Source organism: Hemicordylus capensis, chromosome 3 (genome assembly GCF_027244095.1).
Source record: "Hemicordylus capensis ecotype Gifberg chromosome 3, rHemCap1.1.pri, whole genome shotgun sequence".
NCBI classification, from domain to species: Eukaryota; Metazoa; Chordata; class Lepidosauria; order Squamata; family Cordylidae; genus Hemicordylus; species Hemicordylus capensis.
The window spans coordinates 118,565,503-118,591,547 of record NC_069659.1 but is presented as its reverse complement, the minus strand read 5'-3'; the positions used below and the strand labels follow the sequence as shown (position 1 = coordinate 118,591,547).

Genomic DNA, 26,045 nt, shown 5'->3' with positions numbered 1-26,045 from the left:
GAAATGAATGGAATAACCATAGAGTTTTAAAAGACATGATTCCTAGCAGGTCTCCTTAGTGTTAAACTAGCTGCTTAACATGGCAATGCTACATGTGGGTGGTTTCTGAGGCAAGTGGAGGATTAACTGAAATGGGGAACAACAAACCAGAGAATGAAAGAGTTAGAAAAAGAGGGGTATAGGCAAAATATATTAATGTAATAGGCCTCTGCACTGCACAAAAAAATTGGATTGAGTCCAATCCAATTGGAGGCTAAATTAAAATTGTAAAGAGGCCGACAGTTGGGGGTCAGAAGAGAAGGGAAAGTTTACAGACAATATGTCGGCATTGTGCCTGACATGTTCCTCCCCTGCCCTTTCCCCTGCCCATTCCCCTCATCCTCTCCCCTGGGAACTGGGGACAGCAAGCACGATGCCCTTCTCTTCACTCCCTATGGATCGGTGGCTAAAAGCAGTGGCAGCCGTGCTTCCCTCTCATGGCTTCCCTCTCACGGCTTCCCTGTCCTAAAGTGCCTAAGCTTTCCTGCTAGCATATGCATTCCCAACTCTCCCCCACAAAAATCTCTCATTTAACTAGCCTGACACTGCTATTTCTTTATTCACATACTTCTGGCTGGGGATGAAGGAAAGGAAGGGAGATTTTGTCACCTGGCACTCTTAACTTGCCCTTCCTATCCGAGGGATTCATGGGTGTCCACAGGAAGGGCAAAGGGAGCAGTTCCCTCAACTCTCCAGTTGATGGCCAGATTGATGTGGAGCACAGCTGCTTTTATTTATACTAGCCAACCCGCACAGAGTATCTGTGCTCTCTTTGGGGCTGGCTGTTCTCCCCTCCCTCCCTCCCTACTCTCTTGCCCTCCCTCCCTCCCTCCCTCCTTCCTCTCTCTTGTCCTCCCTCCTCCCCCAGTCCAGCTCCGCATAGGGATGTGCGAAACGTTTCGGATACAAAACGTTTTGTACCCAAAACAGCCTGTTTCGGGTGTTTTGTAGACAAAACAAAACACCCATTCTCCAGATCCAAAAGTTTTGTATACAAAACAAAACGCCCCGGTTTTGGCTACAAAACGTTTTATTGTTTTGGACCTCCATTATGTGGTGATCTCTGAGTCAGTCTCCATTTTGTGTTTGACATCACTTTGAATTTCCCAGCCTTCTGATCAGTGACCTAAATAATGGGCTGACCTGCTGACAATTCCCTCCTTGTTCCCCATTGGCTCTTTTGCTTCTTCCCACTCTTTACTGACCCCACATTGGCCAGGGGAAGGGTTGCTAACCCATGGGGTGCTGGGTTCTGCTGTTTCTGTGGTGTTCTGAGTGTAGATTCTCTGGTAGCATATGAGAGTGGATTCTTGTTTTTCACTGAAAATCTCATATGCTACCAGAGAATCTACAATGAACACCTCAGAAACAACAAAACCCAGTACCCCACAGGCTTGTGGGTGTGGGGGTGGTTGGCACCCTATGTGCACTACACAACCCCTCGCTCTGGGCAACCCCAGTGCCCCCCAAGTGGAATTATGGAGCTGCTGAAACCTCCATTATTCCCCATGGGAGAAATCTTAAAGACACGTAAACTTCAACAAATCACAAAAGATTAGCCCTTTCCCCAATTCCTTTGAAATAATTCTGGAAGTTTCCTTGCCCCCATTGGGCACTACCACCCACCACACTCTGCTCTGGGTCATCCCTTTCCCCTTGATTTGAAGTGATACATTTGCTGGAATCCCCATTATTCCCTATAGGAAAATTCTTTAAGATGTGTAAACTTAAAAAAAATCCACACAAAAAATCAGCCCTTTGCCTAATTCCTTTGAAATTTGGGTGGTAGCTTCCACCCATTGGACAATACCACCACCACCCACTCTTTTTGCCCTGGGACCCTTTTTTAAAATCCAAATCAATTCGGATTTGGAAAATTTGGCTACAAAACAAAACAGGGCTGATTCGGATTCAGAAAATTTGGGTACAAAACAAAACGGGGATGTTTCGATTCGGATACAAATCGAAACAAGAGAATTCCAAAACACACACCCCTAACTCCTCAGCCAACTCGTCACTTGCTTCCTGGGTGCGCCTCTGCCAATTAGGCGTATCAGGTGCCTATCAGCTGGGCTCTGGGATGTACATTCCAAGGCGCACCCAGGAGAATTAATATAATAGATATTTATACTAGTTAAATGGCTTGCAGTTTGCAAGCATATTAACATCCTAGCTCTGTGTGGTTCTGTGTTTTTCCTAGCTCTGTGAGGTATCATTCCCCATGCTTTCTAATGGGAGAGTTTTTCTATATTTTCTAGGACAGTAATGAATTGTCCAGGGTTTTGGATTTTTGTGGTAGTGTGGCTGAGGTCTGGAACTTAACTGCAAAAGCAGTGTGTTTCTATTTTTTGTGGTTTGATCTTGGAGTTTTGTGGCAGCCATCTAGTGAATGACTCGATGAGGGCTTGCAGTTTGCATTCATATGAACGTTTTAGCTCCCTGTGATTCTAGTCTTTTGCTATCTCTATGAGGTCTCATTCTCTATGCTTTCAAATGGGAGGGTTTTCCCGAATATTTCAGGAAAGTAATGGAATTTTCAAAATTTGAGGATTTTTTTGGTAGTCTGGGTAAGGTCTGGAACCTACCTGTGGAAATGGCATATTTGGTGGTTTAGACTGGGAATTTCATGTTAGATAGTGAGTCAGTGCAGCCCAAGCAGTTGTCTGTTTTGCTGAAAAAAATCCTGCATGGATTGAGATGACTACTTGTCATGCTCTTCTTGGCTCTCTTCCTTCAGGGTGATCTCAGTCATTTAATGTACCACTTCAGAAGCATCCAGTTGGCTTCCAGAACTATTACCATGAAACTGGCTAACAAAAGAGGGGACCAGCTACTTAGCCTGACTTCGTATTGACTGCATCGAATGCTTCCCTGTAAAAATTGAGTGAACAAAAAATGGCAATGGCAGAGAAAAGGGCTAGTGTGGAAACACTCTGGGTTTGGGTACCTATTGTACAAAGAGGAAAGATAGCCTTTGGCATGTTTGTATATGGCTGATTTGTCCTAGGCCAATTTTATGAAGAAGCTGTACATTACTTTATCAAAAACCAGCAGAACTTTTCTTTTTAATTACATTTCTGCCATATGCTCATCCGGATGGCTTCTCCTGAGATCTTTTAGGGTGCTATAAAATGACCTTACACTAGAGGATTTAATCACTGAAAAAGTTTATAAAAAATAGAATTGACACTTTGTCAGAAAATAGATCAGATTCTCACCCCTGCCACCCTCCTGTCTTGCAAGAAAGGTTTTTCAATTACCTTATGTATTTGTGACATATCTGTCCATTTCCTATACCCAAGTGTGAAAATTCATGTTCCAGGGCATGGTCACATGATACAATGAGCCTGCTGAAGTTGAGCAGGTCTGTATTTCGTCAGTGCCTGGACAGCACACAGACTGTCTGGAAATCCCATTTGCACTATCCGGAGTTCGCTGGAGGAAAAAGCAGGATATGAATAATGAATAGCTGAACATACAGAATTGAGAGTGGGGGTAAATGACATTGGGAAACTAATCCATTGTTGCACTGATTGAACTGATAAAGGCTACCTGTAATTATGTACAACTTTTTATTTTATTTTATAACCAGTAGGCAGCTTCCTTAATTGAACAGAGACTGTTAACAGTAGCTATTTGATTCCCAAATACCAGTTATGATGTCTGATCTGTAGATATACAGCTCGGCATGAAACAAATATGTTCCCCCAAAGTACCTATTTTTACCCTCCTTATATTAATAATTTAACAGCAAAATCTAAATGGACTCTGAAGAATATAAATATTGTTTACAAAATAGTTTAATTTCTGTATCAGTAAGGCTGCAGTACTAAGTGTCCTTACTACCGTAGGAGAGAGGTCTAATGGGATGAAAAGGCACTTAATTCTGAGTGAAGATATATAACTTTAAGTGCTCTTGCACAACTCCCATTCCTGTCAGGGGAGCTGATCCAGGAGAACTTTGAAGTTCTCAGTGGATTCTGCCAAAAGTTAGTACATGCTTCTAAAATTATTGTTCTCTCAACTGCAAAAATAAATTGTATTTCTGACAGTTTTCATTCATTTTTCATGTATTTTGGTTTTTTAAAATTACATTTTATGCTTTTTATATCCAGTATATGTTGCATTGAATATAATTTTAGCTTTAATATATACTGTTAAAGCTAAAGTGTGCCATCAAGTTGATTTCAACTCCTGGCACACACACAGCCCTGTGGTTTTCTTTGGTAGAATACAGGAGTGGTTTACCATTGCCATCCCCCGCACAGTATGCAATAATGCCTTTCAGCATCTTCCTGTATCACTGCTGCCCAATATAGTTCCAGCGGGGATTCAAACCAGCAACCTTACATCAGGATATATTTCACAGGTAAACAATGGACCTTCCTAAGCCAGATCACACCACCCACGAAAAACTTTAAATTACAAAAGTCAGTGGATGACATCCAGACTAGTCTTGCACTAGCACAATGAAAGAAGTTGCCTGCACTTAAGAATGTGAGGAGGTTCTTGAAGTTGTGGTGTTCAGAAATGTTGTGGAACTGCTAATGGAATACCTTCTCCAGAATACATACAAGGTTAGGGACATAGGGACATAGGGAGCTGCTATATACTGAGTCAGACCATTGGTCTATCTAGCTCAGTATTGTCTTCACAAACTGGCAGTGGCTTCTCCAAGGTTGCAGGCAGGAATCTCTCTCAGCTCTATCTTGGAGAAGGCAGGGAGGGAACTTGGAACCTAGATGCTCTTCCCAGAGTGGCTCCGTCCCCTAAGGGGAATATATTACAGTGCTCACATGTGGTCTCCCATTCAAGTCTCCAGGGTGGGCATGCAACCAGGGTGGACCCTGCTTAGCTAGGAGGACAAGTTATGCTTGCTACCACAAGACCAGCTCTCCTCAGTTACATACAAGGTTGTGCAGAGTGTTGCTGAAGGCATTATGCAACATGTCAATATCTTCCACTAGTGCAGGAGCTGATCTGGAATGGATGTTTCTTTCTTTGCAAAACATCATTGTGCAATGCCCTTATGTCTATATTGTATAACAGAGCACAGCAACACAGTTCTGCAATGGGTGTCCTTTTCTATCTCTATAGATGTCTATCTCCTCTTTTTACAAGTTCTCAAGGCATATCGTGGCCATGGGTGGAAGTCTGCCCCGGGGAGGAGTTGTAATTGGACGAATGTGTTCAAGGAACACAAGTGTCTGGGAGCTGCCTTGCTCACGTCCCCCCTCCCCCTGCTGGCAAGCCTGCTCCCTTCTGCTGCTACTGCCAGCTGCTCACCTGTCACCCAGGCTGCCTCTCTTCACCGGCTCCCTGGCAGTAGGAGGCAGCCGCCGCCCTCCCCACCCCCGGCCAGCCTGCCTGCCCACCTGTCAGCTGGCCGGAGCTCCCATCACCAACCAGCCACCTTCCCCACTGCTTGCCCTGACTCCCGAGCCCATCCTGCTTCCTTCGGGCCAGGAGCCAGCTGGGAATGAGGGCATGCATACACCCGGATGGAGACACAGGGCACATTTGCACCCTAATCCCCAGGGGACTTCTGGGCCTAATGAAAGCCGGATGGGACTAGGAGTCCTGGTGAGTAGGTGGGCCACAGGAGTGGCAGTGAAGCAATGCAGGTGAGTGGGGGGACTGCACCACTATGGGGGGAGGGAGGGTGTCTGTGTTCAGTACTTGAACACGGGGCCATTCTCCTCTCGCTACGCCACTTGTCTGCCCCTACAGTCTCCCAACCAATGGCAGTGCCTTGCATAGGATCCAGCTTTTAGTACATATTTAGGACATAGTGGTGATTCTCTTATATTTAGCAGGAGGAGAGCAACTGGCCCTGTCCAACCGCAGCACAGCATCCCTCCAGCAGCTGTTGCTGGTGTCTACCTTCTGTTTCTTTTTAGATTGTGAGCCCTTTGGGGTCAGGGGACCATCTTATTTATGTATTATTTATTTTTCTATGTAAACGGCTTTGAGAATGTTGTTGAAGAGCGGCATATAAATATTTGTCGTCATCGTCGTTGTAGTACATATTGGGAAACATCAAAAAGGGATGCTTTTCCTATATATGGCAACTGTGCACTTGACTGATCTATGGTCTGCCCATGCTGGGATGCTTTGAGGTTGTTAGAATAGTCCCTCAGCTTTTGACTTCAAAGCCTCGAGCAGCTATCAAAGTTTTGGTTATTTTTTTTAAAAAACACTCTCATTTCAGGTATGTTCACTAAAACTCAAACCATTTTACTGTGAAGTCTGCATAAATATGAGATTACTCTGGAATAATGGTTTGAGACTAATGGTCTATGAAAGATAAATTATCTAACAGTCCCTGTAAATCAACATGATCTTGATGTTTGATTTCTCATTAAAATTACCGCGTTAGTTATCAGAGCATAAACCTGATATAAATTCAGAGATTTTATATTGAACAGCTGACATCCTGTGCAGTGTTTGTAACAGGAACTGCGTCAATACAAGATTCTGCATCACAGCTCCATGCATTGTGTTGCCAAGGAAGGAAATGCACGGGGGCAGTGGTGGGGGTGCAATTTTCATTGCTCTCTTCTCCCTCCAAAAGGACTTTTTGACTTCAGGAATATGTCCTTGAAGGCTGAGCAATGCAGGATATCAGCCAGTATCTTTAAAGATTTGTTTCTCAGTTTGTGTCTGAAAGACTCTTTCTCTCTAGACAGATAGGTAAGTAGATGAAAAGTAAATTACCACTTTGACTCATTCATCTCAGTACCATTCTGTATGAAAGACTTGCTGATGGCCATCCAGTGAGTTCTACTGATAAGTCACTGGGTGGCCTAAGCAAATTATTCTTTCTTGCTCTAACCTATCTGATGTGATAGAGTTGGGTAATAAACCTATCTGGTGGGTGCTGGGTGGGATGAACCTTGTATATGTTGATTTGAACTTCTTAGAGGAACAGAAAGGAGACAGTTTAGATTATCATGGTTATTATTCATATAGCACTTGATTATTATTCGTATAATGTCATCTGTGAGCATGGCACTTTAGAATATATAAGAGATCACGGCTCTGTCCTGAAGGGCTTACAATCTAGAAACCAACACCACAGAACCAATGGAGCAAGGGGAAGCTGAGGCAGGATAAATGTCAAGAATATACATTTATTCCAATGACACAATGGCCCCATTCACACGTAACACCAAACTGCTGTTAAATGGGGCAAAGATTGGAATTCCTGTACATCCAAATGCATGAAACTGTGGTTTCGCACCGCAAACAACCTGTGGTTTCCCTTGCCAAACTACAATTTGAACCTTCAGTTTGCAGTGAGTTTTGCTGCTCCAACTTGAGGTTTGGGGGTAGCAGCATTACATCCAAACGCAGATGCCACCATAACCCTGGCTTTGTGATGTTTCTGGAACCACAGTCATAGAGCGGATGGCCCAGACCCACCCAGGAGTACACCCGCTCAATGCCTACCATGCTTCTTGATGGCTGCCTCTCCTAGCATTTGCCCCACCACCTGTCTCCAAGCTATTCAAGCCATTGCCCAGCAACAGGGACACTGCCACATCCCATCCCAAAATTCTAAGCTTGTCAAATGGAAAAGTCACATGGGGGGATACCCACTTCCCACTGAGTCCCTTGTTCCCTCCTTCTGGCAATCAGAAGAGAAAGGGTCTGGGATGGGATGGCAAGATGGGCACTGTGTGTTTTCCTCTCTGAAAATGAATCGATAAAGAAGTATGTTCACAAGCACATGAAGTCATGGTGGCACCATAAACTGGGCAACAGATCACTGTAAAGGGAACATATGGCAGAGCAGTGATGCCTAGGGTCAGATTTAAAAGGCAGCCATACCCAGGAATTCTTGAATGTCTCTGCTCTATTTTTTTTTTGAGGAAAGGGGGCCCCAGCCCCTTCCCTGGGTTAATGCTTGCAGTCCCTAGCCTTACTAATGAGAAGAATCGTTCAGTGGGAGAAGCAATCCCTCCAGGGAAAGGAGAGATTCCTCTTACGTGATGAGGATGGATGGTGCTTTGGAGCGGACCACTCTCTCATGAGAGTGGAAGGCCATGGAGAGACCCATTCACCTGAGAAGAAACATCCAGGGGTACACGGAGATCGGGCAGTATTGCTAATATTGTGCAATGATAGCCCTCCTTCCAAGGAGCACTCTCTCATGAGAGTGAAAGGCCATGGAGACACATATGCAGGATCCCTGTCCCCAAAGGGCTCACAATCTAAAAAGCAACATCAGATAGACACCAGCAACAGTTACTGGAGGTACTGTGCTGGGGGTAGATAGGGCCAGTTACTCTCCCCCTGCTAAATACCTTCTCTGGTTGTTCCATTATATGCTTATAGAGAATCACCACGTTAAAAGGTGCCTCTTTGCCAAGTTAGCAGGGGTTATTTAAAAACAGAATAGGATAGATCCATAAAATAAAACAGAAGATTAGGGCACAGGTCCTAAGATGCTCTTGTGCAAGCAGAAAACATCTCCATTCATGCAAGGTGAAGACACCTGATTTTTGGCAACTTCCTTCTTCCTGCTGCATCCTGTTTTGAAGATCCTCAGGAACATATTGGGGTGTGGTGTAAAGGGAGGTGGGTTGAAAACCCTGATCTGCGAATGGAATGAAAGTTTGAATGTAGGCTAATAATGATAAAACAGCCCAAAAGCTGCTAATCAACCAAATATTGACTGAAATAAAATTTAAACATCTTGGAGCTCTTATCAAAAGAGGAGCTAAATATGAGCTCCTCCTTGCATGTAAAGGCAGGTTGTTCCAGAACCTGGAGGCCAGTGTGATGGAAGCCCTGCTTCTTGTTGTCATCATCTCTTGCAATGGCATATGGAGCAGTGCTTGATCACCTGACTACAGTTGCTGCATGGAAAAAGGAATGGCAGTCAAAGGCTGTGAAAAAGCATTATAAGTCCAAAGCAGCAAATTCCAATTGGATTGGGAAGTACACTTCATAGCTAGTATTGCACTTGGTAAAACAACACTTGGATATATATTAATCCATCCATCCATCCATCCTTATTATGGTCCTAGACCAGCATTAAAAAAATACAAAATATTATGTTATTATATGGCATAATAACATAAAAGCAATAGCAAACTATAAAACTGTGGCAAATAAAACACACTGTAGAGTTATGAAATCTACACAAAGCACAAGCTTAAACTTTTATACTATACTATCTATAAACTATAAACGCTAAAAAAACCTTAAGACTGAATAGTCAGAAAATGCATATAGTACTGTAGCAGGGCTGCAAGCTGCTATCCCTCTGGGCAGAACCTGGTGGCTGTCAGGGCCTAAGGAATCCTGCATACTGCCACACAGAACTTGTCAATATTATATTGACAGCAGGATGTGCATCTGAAAGCAGCAACAGGGTGTAAAAAGGGCTCGGATGACCAGTGTGCTTAAAAAGTAGCAACATAATAGCAATAGCAATAGCACTTACATTTATATACCGCTCTATAGCCGGAGCTCTCTAAGTGGTTTACAATGATTTAGCATATTGCCCCCAACATTCTGGGTACTCATTTTACCGACCTCGGAAGGATGGAAGGCTGAGTCAACCTTGAGCCCCTGGTCAGGATCGAACTTGTAACCTTCTGGTTACAGGGCGGCAGTTTTTACCACTGTGTCACCAGGGGCTCAATCTCATAATGAGATTGGCAATACTGTCTCTATAGAAGGGAAAGTAGAGGCGGATGTGCGCTGTGGTTTTGACCTGCCCAAGTGTCACAAGGGCATGTTCTCTCTGCAATTGGGGTCTTTCTATGCCTGCCTTGTATACAGCTGAGTGGAGAGCATGACATCGAGGGAGGGTGAAGGCCCTCCTGTGATTTGGGACTTAGAGCTGGGTCAGATAGGCGGTGGGGGAATCAAGGAATCGGAGTCTTTCCAAAATGATAAACTTTGATAGCTGTTTTTGCCTGGTCATAGCCCATAGCAAGTAGTAGAGTGGGGAAGAAACCCATGGTTGACATTTTAGTCCAAATGGTCCACTTGCAGGAGGATTGAAATTCATCCTGCAGTGTCAGGGAGCCCAGACCCTGAGGGTTGAGAGATAGCTTAAGTCTGTAGATAGGAATGGCCATCCACACTCTGGCCTCCTCCACCTTCATCATGCCCGTTTCCAGTTACAGGGTGGTGTTTGAGACACAGCGTGGCACTTGGAGGGCCACTCTCAAAAATTTGCACGGTACCCATTCCAGTGGGGCAAAGGTAGAAGCCCCATAGGGCACCACAGAGAGGAGCTGGACCACACTTGGATAGGATTAGTTCTTTTGTGTTTTTTTGTAAGGGGCAGCATTTTGCACCAGCTGAAATTTCTAAGCCATCTTCAAAGACAGCCCCACACATAACAAATCACAGTAGTCAAACCTGGCAGTTACAAAAGCATAGATCCTTGTGGCAAGGTCTCCTCAATCCAGGAAGGGGTGGAGCCTACACAACAGATGTAAATGATTACAAGGACTTTAGTCACAGATTGTTTTTCCAAAGGCATGGCTGAATCTAGAAGCAAGCACCCTGATGCTCCTAATCGAATTGGATAATGATACTACTGTCTATCATAGATAAATTAATTTATTCCAGGACCTGAGAACTGCTTGCTAGCTTTACCTCCATCTGCTCTGGATTTAGCTGTAGCCCATTTGCCCTCATCTGTAACCTCATTCGTCCTCCAAACACTGACTTAGGACTCAAGGTTTGGATTTAAATTCAGTGTTACCCAAATCTAACCAATACCTTCTCTGGTTGTTCCATTATATGCTTATATGGCAGGTAAGGAGCATGTATGTGATGTATCTGCCTCAAATTGCAGTATAACATTATTACCATACTGATGTAATGTTGTTTTAGCATTTTGAATGGGACATACCTAGAGCACATACAGAGTGTTGAATTGGCTCATAGTCTACAAAATACGAGTTTTCCTGATTGGTTTTTGAGTTTGTTTTTTTCCTGATTAGTTTACTACATATGAAGTTACTAGAAATAACGTCATATGTAGACATGAGGTTATGTTCTTCTTTCTTTGCCATATGTCAATGACAGATTTAAAATAAACTGGGAAGAGATTTATTTTATCATCATTTCACTTTGTATTCTGTAGATAATCCTTTGTCAGTGCAACAAACTCACACCTTCCATTTTTCTTTTCCCTTAGTCACATGACACAATCAGCCCCTTTTGATGACCCTCGAATAGACAGCTGCCAAATCACACCTCCAGCCCCTCGGAAAGTGGAAATGAGGAGAGATCCTGTGCTGGGATTTGGTTTTGTTGCTGGCAGTGAAAAACCAGTGGTTGTGCGCTCTGTAACACCAGGTATGGTTCCTCCTAAGGTTGTTGTCTTATAGGAGAATGAATGCCATTGACTTTCATAGGGGATTGTATCTACTTTTATGTCATAAGATGGATGTTATTTCTCGGAAGATCTTCTTTACTTACTACCGTAAATGCTGATAATGTATACCATAATAAATAATGAAATGTATATTGCTGCCTAGTCTATCTTCCCGGCAAACTGACTCTTTCTCCATTCCTAACCAACTAGCAGGTGATGAGCTTCTTTAGGCTGTTCCCTTTGTGGCTGCCAGATAAATGTGGCAACACTGCAAGCATTGCCCCATAACATTAAGAGACTGGCCCTACCTTTTACTCAACATAAGTCTCCAAAGCCAAGAGTCCATGTCACAACCATGACTGCGTTACCTGCTGTAGCTTTAGCCATGAGGGAGAAGAGCCGCAAGCTACTCTTTCCAAACCTCCTTGCTGTGGGAATTGACTCACATTGATCTGCCTTTTGCTTGGCTTCTGCTTCTCTGCTTCTTATCTTTCTCTTTTAGATTGTGAGCTTTTTGAGGACAGGGAGTTATTTATTTTATTATTAATATATATGTAAACCGCTTTGGGAACTTGGGTGGAAAAGCGGCATATACATATTTGCTGCATTCATATTTGTATTCATATTATGCTGCTGTGCTGTAGAGAGCACATGCACTGACCAGAAACGATGTTCACTGTCCAGTAGAGGTTTCTGAAGACTGAAGGGCACATTCACATTCAAATGCAGCTTTCTGTATATGGTAGAACTACAGTCTACCCAGTGAGAGGAGGGAATGAGCATGGACTCCAGCTCCAACTGTGCACGAACTGCAGTTTGAGCACTAGTTCGACACTGAACTGGTTTGGATGAAGTCCAAATTGGTTTGATGCTATGGGGAGCGGGAGCTTTAAGAAAGAGAAGAGCAGGTCCTTACCTGCTCACTGCATGAGCACTGCATGCACCCCATGCAGCTTCCTGTTGTGGCAGCGCTTGGCCCAAATACCCCCATGTGGTGCCAGTACTCACATGGCGCCCGCGCATGCATGGTGTTGCTGATCATATAAATGGAGTTGCTGACCATGCAAATGGTGCCCGCGCAGGAAGCTGCATGGGTGGGGGCGGAGATCAGAGGCATATCTAAGGAAAATAGCACCTAGGGCAAGCACTGAAATTGCACCCCCTGTCCAAACATCTGACACTCATCTTTCTGATAACTTTACCATAATATCAGCTCAAAAATACAAGCCAAGCTCATTAATATTTTAATATTTCAAAAACTATTTAGCAGTGGATGAAGCCAGACCAAAAAATGCTGGAAAACTACAAATTTTAGTATGCTGGGGCTCATGAAATACCCAAATACTATCTGGAGGTGTACTTGGAAAACTAAACAGAAGTGCCTGTCTAAAGTGTTCATAGTGTTCTCTACTATGCACTGTAGCATCACTATTACATACATTTTAAAAATAAACAGAGAATTTGACATTTCCCAGATAGTCTGAAAATAATTAACAGATATGCAGAGTAAACTGTGTCACTGCTTGGAATATATTCTAGTATTTCAGAAAGACAGTTAAAATGAGAGAAAGAGGGCAATAAACTCCTAGTGGCCTTAATACTAAGGATTTCACACTGATTCAAAGACAAACTCACCATTAATAGCCATATTATTAAGACATCACATTTAACTCACTTATCACAAGTAGCAAAGTAAGAGTGAATAAATACAATCCTATCTCATAAGCTTCAGCTCAGTATTCACAAGCCCTGATTTTCTGTACATAGTACCAAACTGAATATGTGTACAGTGACTTATATTATATTAAATTAAAATAAAATTACCTGTAGCCCCTTCGGGGGGGGGCTTCCTAAAGGCTGGGCGGGTCTGCAAATGTTCCCCCTTCCCCCATTGGCCTCTTAATTCACCACCGCATCTGTCCCGGGCTGATTTTCGGGCTTGTTTGGGCCTGCAAAGATCGGTGTGGTAGCCATTTTGGAGACTGCCACGCATGCTCAAATGGCCTCTGTGAGGCATGGCAAGGCCTAGGGCCTCACAGGGGCTATTTGAGCATGTGCAGTGGCCATTAAATTTTTTTTAAAAAAAATGGCCGCTGAAAACAAAATGGCTGACGCACATGCTCAAATGGTCTCTGCAAGGCCTAGCATGACCTAGGGCCTCGCAGAGGCCATTTGAGCATGCGGCGGCCACTTTGTTTTTGGTGGCCATTTTTTTTTTTTTTCATTTTAATTTTTTTTGCCCCCCTTCAAGTGGCGCCGAGGGCACGTGCCTTGCCTGCCCCACCATAGATATGCCTCCTCTTTCTTAAAGCTCCCACTCCCCACAGCGCTGAACTTAACTACATTCCCAGATCAGCGCTTCTCCAAAGAGGGCAATGCTAAACCTGGGTAGACTTCAAACACCAGGAATAACTGGGCGAAGAGGCACCTTTTTCAAGTGGTGCTTCTCTTTATTTAGCAGGGGGAGAGCAACTGGCCCCATCTAACCCCAGCACAGCACCCCTCCACTGGCTGTTGCTGGTATCTGCCTTGTATTTCTCTTTCGATTGTGAGCCCTTTGGGGACAAGAGACCATCTTATTTATGTATTATTTATTTTTCTATGTAAACTGTTTTGATAATTCTTGTTGAATATTTGTAGTAGATTTAGTAATAGGATTCTAAATCACATGGATGAATTCTCCCTGTATTCAGCACTGCTCACCTCAGACAAGCTCTGACCATGGGGGAAACCTGAGACATGGCTAAGAAGCATGTTGTCATGGGGATGGGATTAGCCAGCATGCTCCTATCCTCCCTCTACCTGGGTACACTGTACCTGGTTTAATAACACCTGAATAGGATGAGGTCACGAACAAACTTAGTCATGACCTTGGAATCTTCCTAAGAGGGGACAAGCCTCCTTCCTAGGCAGGGAATTTCTGGCTTCTCGTTGATCTTCTTACTTTTGAAATTTTTTTTAAAAGGTCTTCTTTCAGGAGTGGCAGTTTAACTGGGGCTCAGGAAAACAACAGATGAGGAAGGTTAGATTGGTCAGAAAATGTACATTTTGTGCTCTTTTGAGTAATGTATATATTTGGAAAACATGCAATCATTTCTATATCTTCATCTCTTGAATTTGAATAAACCCATTTAAATCTTATCTCAGCTTAAGCTCACTCTCCCCACATGCCAGGTTTCTGGCATAATAAAGCCAGCAGGTATGGGCTAGACATAAATGCCTATGAATAGGTAAAGGGGCAGTAGAATTGTGATGCTGGGAGCGTCCCTTGCCACAGTGTAGCCAAAAAGGAGGATTATAACCACATGAGTTACGGATGGGTATTTACAGTATGGCAGGGATTTTCAGTTATGTACCGCTGCAAATGGGAATAGTGTTTTTCATACACCATACCACCAGAGGAGTCACCTTAAGTGGCACAGCAAGAAAATGCTTGACTAACAAGCAGAAGGTTGCCGGTTTGAATCCCTGCTGATACTGTATCAGGCAGCAGCGATATAAGAAGATGCTGAAAGGCACCATATCATACTGTGTGGGAGGAGGCAATGGTAAACCCCTCCTGTAAAGAAAACCACAGGGCTCTGTGGGTGCCAGGAGTCGATACCGACTCGATGGCACACTTTACCTTACCACCAGAGGAATCTAAAGTTGGAAACTCAATCTGCTGATAAAGAACATTGTTGTTGCTGCTGTTCCTTTATCTGCCAGCAACATTTGATTGTATGTGTGTATCTCGGAGGGGGAGAGCATTGCCATTCGTTTCTGACTGACATTCGGTTCTTCTATACAAGCTCTGAGTGAGCAAGATCCATCTGAAGCATGTACTTCACAGTTGCTTCCACTCTAGCCGTTTTCTCTGAAATTATCTCTTGTCTGCTCACTTTTTATTGGATAATCTAGACAATTTTATTGTCAATTTTTTGCATTCAAGTGTATCCCCCTCACCCCAAATTCTAGTGTGGTTTCCCCTCCCCTCCCTCAGAACTCATGTTTGGTGATTATTATTATTTTTTGCAAGAAAATTTAATGGAAGTACCTGCCTGTTATTATGGGAAACTAAAGTGATACTGAGACTTTCACAGGCAACATTGCCTTCAATTAAATGTTCCTATCGCTGATTCTACCCACTTTATTGCTTCCTGTTCAGTGTAACTGGGAGATTAGTAATGATACTTAGACAGTTTCCCTTCCCCACAAAGTGTGGTGGGGCTTTCATTACTAGTCTCTTTGTATTATTTTGTTCCTGGTTTGGTTTTTTGGATTTTTTGTATATCAAAATAGTGCCATTTTACTATCCCCTGCTAACTGAGCAAAGAGGCACCTTTTAAAAGTGATTCTCTGTATTTAGCCAGGGGGAGAGCAACCTGCCCTATCCATTCCCTGTGCACAATCCTTCCAGTGGCTGTTGCTGGTGTCTATTCTTTTAGAATGTGAGCACAGGGATTTTGCACAGAGAGCCATTTTATTTATTTATTTATTTATTTATTTTTCTCTTTGTAAAAGGCTTTGGGAACTTTTGTTGAAAAGTGTTATATAAATATTCATTTAAATATCCATTATTCATATTCATATAAATATTCATTAAGTGTTATATAAATATTCATAAATATTTATATAAGTAGTATAAAAGGGGAAAAAGGAACTCAAATTAAAGCCCCACCATACCAAGAACAGAAGCTGACTAGATATGGGCAATTAAGGGGAAATTAATCACTAATTTTCTAGTCACACTGAATATGGAGCAATAAAATGGGCTGCATCTGCAAGAAGAAAGCTTTTATTATTGAAATAACCTTTGCAGAATGTTACTATCCTGCACAAGGTGTGGACCATCACAAGGAGTCCAATGATTAGTGTAGAGTAAGGCAGATCAGGTCCTACCTGGTTCCATTGATCAGTTAAGTCTAGGTCAGGTCCGGAATAAATACTGAGGTCAGGTCTGTTAGAAATCAGGAGCTGGAGATCTCCCAGGCTAAGAGCTGCGAACTGAGCAAAGAGGCACCTTCTAAAAGTAGTGATTCTCTTTATTGATCATGGGGGTGGGAACCAACTGGCCCTATCCAACCCCAGCACAGCATCCCTCCAGTGGCTGATGCTGGTGTCTATCTTATGGTTCTTTTTACATTGTGAGCCCTTTGGGGACCAGGAGCCATCATCATTCATTCATTCATTCATTCATTCTGATTTCTCTATGTAAACCCCTTTGGGAACGTTTGTTAAAAAGTGGTATATAAATATCCATAGCAGTAGTAGTAGTAAAGATGAGCATCCACTCAGGAGAATGGGTTTTGTTTCAGCAACAGCTCATTCAAACTGAGGCCTTAAATAGTACTGACCGAGGACTCCTTTCCCATGCTTCTCCCCTATCTGCCAGTGGCAGCAGGGGCTTAAAGGGACTGGGACCTATTCTGCATGTGTAGGCTCCTGTGATGGGGAGGTGGGCGTCTTCACTGCAGAGGGACAAGGCTCGAGGGAGTCCTCAGACTCAGAGGGTAAGGGCAATGGGGTATGTTCAGGACATGGTTGAGATGGTGGCTTCAAAGGGTCTGGGGCCCACTCCACTGCCTCATTCTCCAAACTCTCCAGATCCACCTCTAGCAATGGTGGCTGCAGGGCCAGATTCCAGATGGCATCCTCCAAACATGGCCAAGATGTTGGCTCCATGGAATCCAGAATCCACTCCTCTGCCTCCTCCCCTGAACTCTCCAGATCCACCCCTGGCAATGGTGGCTGCAGGATCAGGTTCATGACACTTACTTCTAGGACTTTTGGGGTCTGACTTGTGCATAAACCTTTATAAAAGGATCCTGGCAAATGGGAAAGGGAATTGCTGGATAATATTACACTGCTATATTAAGTGCTGTGTAGCATCTGTTCTAATCCCACAAACAGCTAATTGGAGGAAAGTAATGAAGTGCTAAAGGGCTCTAATGTGGAAGCAACCCACACTACCAAGACAGTAATATATAATAAATATCTCTTATCTTCATCAGAAAAGGTTATGTGCTTTTAAAAGACTTTTTCCTCCATGAAATCGTTATTTATTTATTAAATAAATAAATAAATAAATAAAATTTGTGAATATGTATAATCTGTGCTTGAATGTCATTTGTCTGCAGGGGGCCCCTCTGAAGGAAAACTTATACCAGGAGACCAGATCATAATGATTAATGATGAGCCAGTCAACACTGCTCCAAGGGAGAGAGTCATCGACCTTGTCAGGTAGTTGATGGTTGCTTGCTTTTTATTTTATTTCAAATCATACCTCTCCCTGTTCCAAGCTACAGTGTGATCAAAATTATTTCATTGTTGCTTTGAACATCATAATGAGATCACTAGTTGTTCCTGTTCTACATATACAGAATTGAGGATGCCCAATAATAGCAAGAATTGTTCACTGTAATAAAAAGGGTGCCACTTTGTTGTGTTACAAGAAATGTGCTTAGGTAGTGCTTGATGTTTGAAGAGAGCAATGCATGTGCATAGTAGCATCAAATAGTTTTCCATATATGTAGAAGAGGGAAGATAGAAACACTATTATCCATGGCTTTAAAATATATTTCTTTCCTTTCCCAACATCCATTCTGTCAAGCATATATTTGATGTAGGTTAACAGGCTGACTGTCTGTGACAGACCCCAAAGCTGTTGACCTGAACAAATTACTGGTGGAAAATCTTGATGAGTGGCAAGAATTAAATTAATAACTGTTATATGTTGTCCTTTATTGGAATTGCCTTAGCAAAGACTGAAGGATTATAAGGAAGCAAGGCAATTGCATAACGTCTAGGAACTTTCAGAGGTGAGGTTCAAGAAATATTAGACTATGGGAGAGAATAAGGAGCTTCTCAGTGTATGAAAATTCCACTGCTGTTAGTGCTTGAATTTCAGGGGGGGGGTGGACAGGGGGTGGATTAGGGTCTGGTCCTTAATCTTCATGACATTTTAGAAGGCAATGAGGTACCATGATTTGGCTAAAATTGGAGGTGCAGTCAGGGATTGGGCTTGTGAATTGTATTAAGTATTCCCTGCCTTTGTAATTCTGAGTAGGGATGTGCGAATTGATTCGGATACAAATCGATTTGTACCCGAATCTAGCTGATTCGGGTGATTCGGATACAAAACAAATCACCTCTGTGGTCCCTTGGCTAGTTTCGGGTACAAATCGAATCGCAGCTGATTCGATTCGAATCGATTCGGGTTTTGGATCTGTCCTATTAATTTCCCCAGATTCCCAGCTTTCATTTAAAAAAAAAGAGAGAAAGAAAAAGCTAAGCTCTAGCCCTTATAGAAGTGGAGTTATGGAGCAAAATGTGTGGTCGCTATTTTTTAAGTGTTCTTTGGTGTATAATAACTTTCACTCAATGAATCCTTATGAGGATTAATTACACACCTTCATTTCTTCTATTAATTTTGACTGTCTTTTAGACAGTGCCAATTGTCAACTGCCATGTGCCAACTACACCCCACTCCCACCCACAAGGCAGTGAGGTACTACTCAGTTTAAGTTAAGTGCCTAATGGGTAGAGGCTACCACCCAAATTGCAGAGGGATTGGGCAAAGGGCTGGTTTTTGTTGAATTGTTGAAGTTTTCCATAGGAAATCATGTAGGTTTCAGCAGCCCCATAACTGTACTTGGAGTTGCTGGGGTGGCCCAGAGGGAGTGGTGGTGTAGTGAACAGAGGGTGCCAGCCACCCCCATGGGTTTCTAGCCCATGGGATTCAGGGTTCTGTTGTTTCTGAGGTGTTCTGAGTGTAGATTCTCTGGTAGCAAATGAGATTTTCAATACAAACCATGAATCCACTCTCATTTGCTACCAGAGAATCACTCAGACCACCTCAGAAACAACAGAACCCTGTACCCCATGGGTTAGCAACCCCATGGGAGTGGCTGGCACCCTATGTGCACTACACCACCACTCACTCTGGGCCAACCCAGCACCTTCCAAGTGCACTTATGGGGCTGCTGAAACCTCCATTATACCTTATAGGGAAAAACCTTAAAGATGAGTAAACTTCAACTATTCACCAAAAACCAGACCTTTGCCCAATCCCTCTGCAATTTGGGTGGTAGCCTCCACCCATTAGGCACTACCACCTCACCACACTTTTCCACCCCAGATCCCACTTTATGCCCCAAATCTGCCTCAAAGACACTAAACCTTCAACTATTCACCAAAAACTAGCCCTTTGCCCAATCCCTCTGCAATTAGAGACCCAGAGTGGTGTAGTGGTTAGAGTGCTGGACTAGGACCGGGGAGACCTGAGTTCAAATCCCCATTCAGCCATGAAACTAGTTGGGTGACTCTGGGCCAGTCACTTCTCTCTCAGCCTAACCTACTTCACAGGGTTGTTGTGAAAGAGAAACTCAAGTATATAGTACACCGCTCTGGGCTCCTTGGAGGAAGAGCAGGATATAAATGGACTAATAATAATAATTTTGGTGGTAGCCTCCACCCATTAGGCACTACCACCTCACCACACTCTTCCACCTCAGATCCCACTTTATGCCCCAAATCTGCCTCAAAGACACTAAACTTTCAACAATTCACCAAAAATCAGCCCTTTGTCCAATCCCTCTGCAATTTGGGTGGTAGCCTCCACCCATTAGGCACTTAACTTAAACTGAGTAGTACCTCTCTGCCTTGTGGGTGGGAGTGGGGTGTAGTTGGCACATGGCAGTTGACAATTGGCACTGTCTAAAAGACAGTCAAAATTAATAGAAGAAATGAAGGTGTGTAATGAATCCTCATAAGGATTCATTGAGTGAAATTAATTATACACCAAAGAATCCGAACACTTAAAAAATAGCGACCACACATTTTGCTCCATAACTCCACTTCTATAAGGGCTAGAGCTTAGCTTTTTTAAAAAAAATGAAAGCTGGGAATCTGGGGAAATTAATAGGACAGATCCGAAACCTGAATCGATTCGATTCGGATCAGCCATGATTCGGATCCAAATCGAATTTGGGGTGATTCGGATGGGTCAGATTTGGATCCAAATCGAACCAGGGCTGTTTCAATTCGGTTACAAATCGAAACACAGAAAATCCGAATTGCACATCCCTAATTCTGAGTACTCTGTTGATTGGAATCTTTGCTTTGCCCCCTTCCACTCTTCTCTCTGCACTCAGCAAAGCTAGCAATTGCCATTTTAAAAAGGAAGGCAGCAGTCCTCTTCTCTCTGGCTAGACACCAGATTCTTCATATACCCCGAAAAACTATGGATACGCACAATATATGCCATCCTGGTTATTTCTTATTGCTACTCTTTCCTGCACGCTGATTCAGGGATTGATTGCAGCTCTCCTAAGCAAACCTCCATCTTCCTTGACTTGTGAATTAGCCATGCATTTCAAGGACTAATTTTGTATGTACTCCTTTGGTACCAATTTAGTCAAGTAATTGTAAATAGATCTTATAAGTAGTGCTGAATTCTTGGGAGATCGCTCTGATGATGATGTACTTACTGTAGAATCCTACCCTTTCTTTCCTATGTATGCCTGCCTCTGGGTCGTTGACAGCAGCTGCCTTTTCTTTAATGAGTTTTTGTGAGCTGTATTAGAGTTATATAACACTTCATTCTGCATAAAGAGCTTACTATCATCTCAGTGGGGGCATCTGGAATGATTAGAGAAAGTACTGTGCAGTTGCCACATCATAGCCAAAGGTAATTCACTGTGCCAACCCTTCTATGCAGCAACGAAACCAAGGATCATACAAGGTTCAGGACATTTGTGTATTTATATATTGTGCTTTTTCCTCCTACTGCTGCTGCATAAATTTTATGCTCCCCACTGTTTCCTCCTAATATTTTTATGTTCAGTAATTCTTACTATTTTAAATGATATATGAGTGCAAAAGATGTGGTATTACTGCACCAAAACATGAAACTAATGCAATGAGACAATCATGTAACAATTCTCCTGCAATTCTTCATCTCACATCTGCTTACTCCACATATAGTTCATAACATCTTTTTAATTTATGTATAGACACAGTTTTTTATCTGTGACACTGTTGCAAAGGAACAGACATCTGATACAGTATTTGTATTCTTGATCATCCTGAGGTTTTTTCCCTTTAGCAATAGCAATAGCACTTACATTTATATACTGCTCTATAGCTGGAAGCTCTCTAAGCAGTTTACAATGATTTAGCATATTGCCCCCAACATTTCTGGGTATTCATTTTACCGACCTCGGAAGGATGGAAGGCTGAGTCAACCTTGAGCCCCTGGTCAGGATCGATCTTGCAACCTTCTGGTTACAGAGCGGCAGTTTTTTTTACCACTGCGCCACCAGGGGCTTTAAAATTAAGTTTTTAGCTAGTAATAATATTCAGCATTTATATACTGCAACTAAGGTGTTCCAAGTACTCTTCAATCTTATCTCAATAGCCCTTACAAAAGAACTATAATTTAGGCCTGAATTATCTCTATGATATGGATGTGGGGCTGAAGTCAACTGAGAGTGATTTGCTTAAGGGCCACACTAGACATAACAGTGGTAAATCTGTGTATTTACACTAAGCTCTTCCCCAGTCATATAGAATGCAGGGAATGGGGATGATGGTCTGATTTTAAACAGTAAAAAGGTTGCATTGATATGGGTCCTCCCTATTGGAGTCATTTCTGGTATTATATTTAAGCAGTGAACTTGTAGGAGAATGTAGAGGGAGGGCAAGGATTCTACCTCTGTTCCTTTTTGGATGTTAAAATCTCCATCTCCTGCTTTATATGTAATTGGGTCAGATCCAGATTTAAACATACAGATCTAACTCTCTCACATCCAGTTTAGATCAAAGACCATCTAGAGGCTAAGGTGAGATTTGAGCCAGGCACTTTCCACCTGATACACTCTTAGCAACTACACTACACTTGTGCTTGATTTGTAGAAATAATACTACTGCTAGAATGATAGGTTAAAGATCTACTAAACTACCAAATTAATTATAAAATAATGAATTGTGGGTCATTCATATTGTTTCACTGGACTCCTACAACATTGACAGTGCTTCATTCTGTTAGCCTTTTGTAGTTCTGTTGCTCAGATAGTTTTATAGTATCATTTGCAGCAGCAATGCATAAGCTCTCATTTCTTCTGTTCTGTAATGCATTTCCTCCCATGTTCTCTCTGCTGCATTTTCCCCCAGACAAAAACAAATGACCTCCATTTAGCAAAAAGAGAAATAACTTAATTGTATCAATGTCTGTAAAACAGGCTTGTGCTTGGGGGCGGGGGAATTCCTCCTTTACAGGCAAAGTTATTGAAACTTAAAAGTTGATTCTTTTTTTAAAAAACAGCTCTGTTTAATTTTTTTTACTATATTATTAACATACAGGAGGAGTGTGGGTAACGTGCATGCCAAGCAGCTGAGGTCTATTTAAAGAACTGGCTGGGTTGCTATGTAGCAGCAGCAGCTGATTATTTTATTATGCTGGTGGTGCATCTTCTGGTGCCTTAAAGTTAATCACAGTATGGTTTAGAATTCGTGCCATGCAGGGTGAGCTTTTATATCATCCACCATAGCAGACTTCTGTTTTATTTGAAGTGGTTCATATCTTCAGTACTGTCATGCTATAAGGCATACAGGTGGTTTATTTGTGTGTTTTTTAAGATGACTGACTTGTAGGGGTTTTTTTTAGGTCACCAGTCACCTGCAGAGAGGTATAAGAGAGAGGGAGAGGGAGAGGGAGAGAGAGAGAGAATGAATTATTCTGCACAGATTAGGCTTAGCAACTGCCAAAATGCTTTTCTCCATTAAATTTTCAAATCAATGAAATGCTAGTTCCCTTGCTCCTTCAAGCATGCCCTTTACTCTGAGTTGCTGCTCAGCCCTTATCAGGAAGGACACCTCTACCCTGCCTCCAGCCTTCCTTCTGCCCATCCCACAATGTAATAATTGTTGGGAATTCTCTCTGGTAAGAGAATCCCTTTTTCGTTACAGCAGAGTGCACAAAGGTACAACACAGCGGAATTTGGTTAGGCATGCATGTATGCTGAGAGTAAAGTAACTTGGAGCCAGTTCATAGTTTCAAATCAATATATATATAGCATTTATTAGAGAACTCCATTCTAGATAGGAAAGTGAAAAGTTAGGATCTCTAATCTAGCTAGCTAGCTGGATGCAGATGGATTCTGCATCTCTGCACACATGGTGCAGGGAGAGGAGCTTGCATGTTGCAAGGTAGAAAGAACAGGAAAAGAAGAAGGAAGAGGAAGGAAGTGGCTGGAAGGAAGGAAGTGTCCCTAAGAGTAGCAATCTACATTCCAAAGGGATAGTGTCAGAGCAGTGGAGAAGGGATGACCAATGTCTTGACCCTCTAGCCCTCTGACTCACTAGTCTGTCCTCCACTGTCATTGAGACAAGAGACAGTGCATAGTCCTTCACTTCCAACACCCCCTCTCAATGTCTCATAACTCAGTTCACAAGATTCATTTTTTCATTTAAGTTTTTCAAAGCAGGTCTTGATAGTGGCTTAGTGAGTATATCTGCAAGCATTTCCTTTGTTGGGCAGTAGATCAGCTTGATTAGTCCATCCTTTTGCAGATTTCTCACTACATGATACTTCACATCCATATGTTTGGTACACCTCTTGACATCTTCTTGTTTGGAGAGTTGAATGCAGCTTTGGTTGTCTTCATACACTGGTATGGGCTGTGATACATCTGTACCTAGAGCTTTCAGTAGTTGACACAGCCATTGTATCTTGTGACAGCCCTGTGCAGCTGATACATATTCTGCTTCCATGGTTGATGATGCTGTTATGTCTTGCTTGGTACTTGACCAGCTTACAGTTCCATCTCCATAGAAAATTATGTGACGCTGGTGGATTTCCTTTCTGTTAGGTCTCCACCCCAGTCTGCATCTATGTATGTATACTTCTAGTTTTGGTTCACTGTTAGCTGGTAGCTTGAGCTTAAAGTGTGCAGTACCCTTTAGATACTTAACAAGTCTCTTACTTGCATTTCAGTCCTTGACTGTTGGTGATGCAGTCTTTCTGCAAAGTAAGCCAACTGCTGTACTAATATCTGGCCTAGTGAGTGTACTAATGTATAGAAGCTTACTCAATGCTTCACAATATCTATGGTTGTCAGATAGTGGCTCAGTTTGAGCTTTATACTTTATGTAGTTCACTTCCTTCGGAGTTGGTGTAGGATTCACATCTTCCAGTCTGAGCAGGTTTATCAGGTCTTTAATTTTCTGTTCTTGCTTGATGAGGAAACTTCCATCTTTCTCTCTTTGTACTTGAATGCCCAAGTAGTGTGCAATGTTGCCAAGTCGCTTGACTTCCATATCTCTGTTCAGATTATGCATTATTTCCTTGCTGTCATCTGGATTCTCATAGGCAAGAATCAGATCATCAACATACGCCAAAATGCAAGTCCATTTGCCATCTATGCATCTCGTGTACAGGCAGGGACCAGTTTCACTTCTTTTGAAGTTTGCTTGAAGCAGCATATCATTTAGTTTTGTGTTCCATGCTCTGGCAGCGTGTTTTAAACCATAAATGCTCTTTTGCAGTTTGCATACAAGGTCCTCTTTGCCTTTCTCTAAGAAACCTGGTGGTTGTTACATGTAAATGTCCTCTTCTAGTTCGCCATGCAAGAATGCAGTTTTCACATCTAGGTGTTCAACATGCATACCTTTGCTACCAGCGATACGTAACAGATTCCTTACTGTGGTGTGTTTGACTACTGGTGCAAATGTTTCATCATAATCTTCTTCATATTTCTGTGAATATCCTTTTGCTACTAATCTGGCTTTGTAGCGCTGAATCTCACCATCAGCATCATGTTTGAGTTTGAAAACCCATTTGCAGCCTCTAACTTTCCTTCCTTGAGGTAACTTAGTAAGAGTTCAGGTTTTGTTTTTCTGTAGAGCCTCAAGCTCTTCAATTGCAGCTTGTTCCCACTTCTGGGCTTCTGGTTGTGGTAGCTGGGATATTTCCTCCCATGATGAAGGTTCTGGTTGTTCTGCTGTTCTTGCAAGGTAGGATACTCTCGGGGCTGGAACACCTCTGGTTGAGCGTGTTGATAGCCTCATCTCACGCTCTGTGGTCCCTTCCATTATCTCAGGTGCATCTGGTGGACCGCTGGGGGTCTCTGTGTTGAGCGTGGTTGGATCTGGATCTGCTGTCTCCTCCTCCTCAATTCCGCTGAGATCAGGAAGCATAATCCAGTGTTTGGTCTGGTTGCTTGCTTCGGTGTAGGCCCCCTCTGAAGATGTAGCTCTTTCAATCTCATCAAAATATACAGATCTGCTTATGGTTATCTTGTTAGTGTCAGGATCCAGAATTCTGTAGCCTTTGGATTGCGCTGAGTAGCCTACAAAAATCCCTTTTGTGGCCCTAGCCCCTAACTTAGTCCTTTTTTCCTTTGGGATGTATGAGTAAGCCGTGCTTCCAAAGACACGCAAATGCATCATGGACGGCTTATGACCATGCCAAAGTTCATATGGTGTTGTTCCTACAGGCTTTGTGAGCATTCTGTTTTGTATGTATGTAGCAGTCATGATGCCTTCTCCCCAGAGTTTCTGTGGGAGGTGTGCGTCAGCTAGCATGCATTTTACCATATCCAGTAGGCTTCTATTTTTCCTTTCTGAGACTCCATTTTGCAGTGGGTTGTAAGCTACCATGGTTTGATGCATGATT

The 26,045-nt window shown here is 42.7% G+C and overlaps 1 protein-coding gene across 8 annotated transcripts in view; it reads left to right on the top strand.

The window, feature by feature from the left end:
• FRMPD4 (FERM and PDZ domain containing 4) overlaps nt 1–26,045 on the top strand; it is a 564,699-nt gene that overhangs the window by 434,293 nt on the left and 104,361 nt on the right. For all 8 annotated transcript variants that reach the window (XM_053312354.1, XM_053312353.1, XM_053312355.1 and 5 more), the window contains exons 3-4: nt 11,210–11,370; nt 17,509–17,611. In XM_053312354.1, the coding sequence (XP_053168329.1) occupies nt 11,210–11,370; nt 17,509–17,611 (264 nt within the window). The remainder of the gene's footprint in view (nt 1–11,209; nt 11,371–17,508; nt 17,612–26,045) is intronic.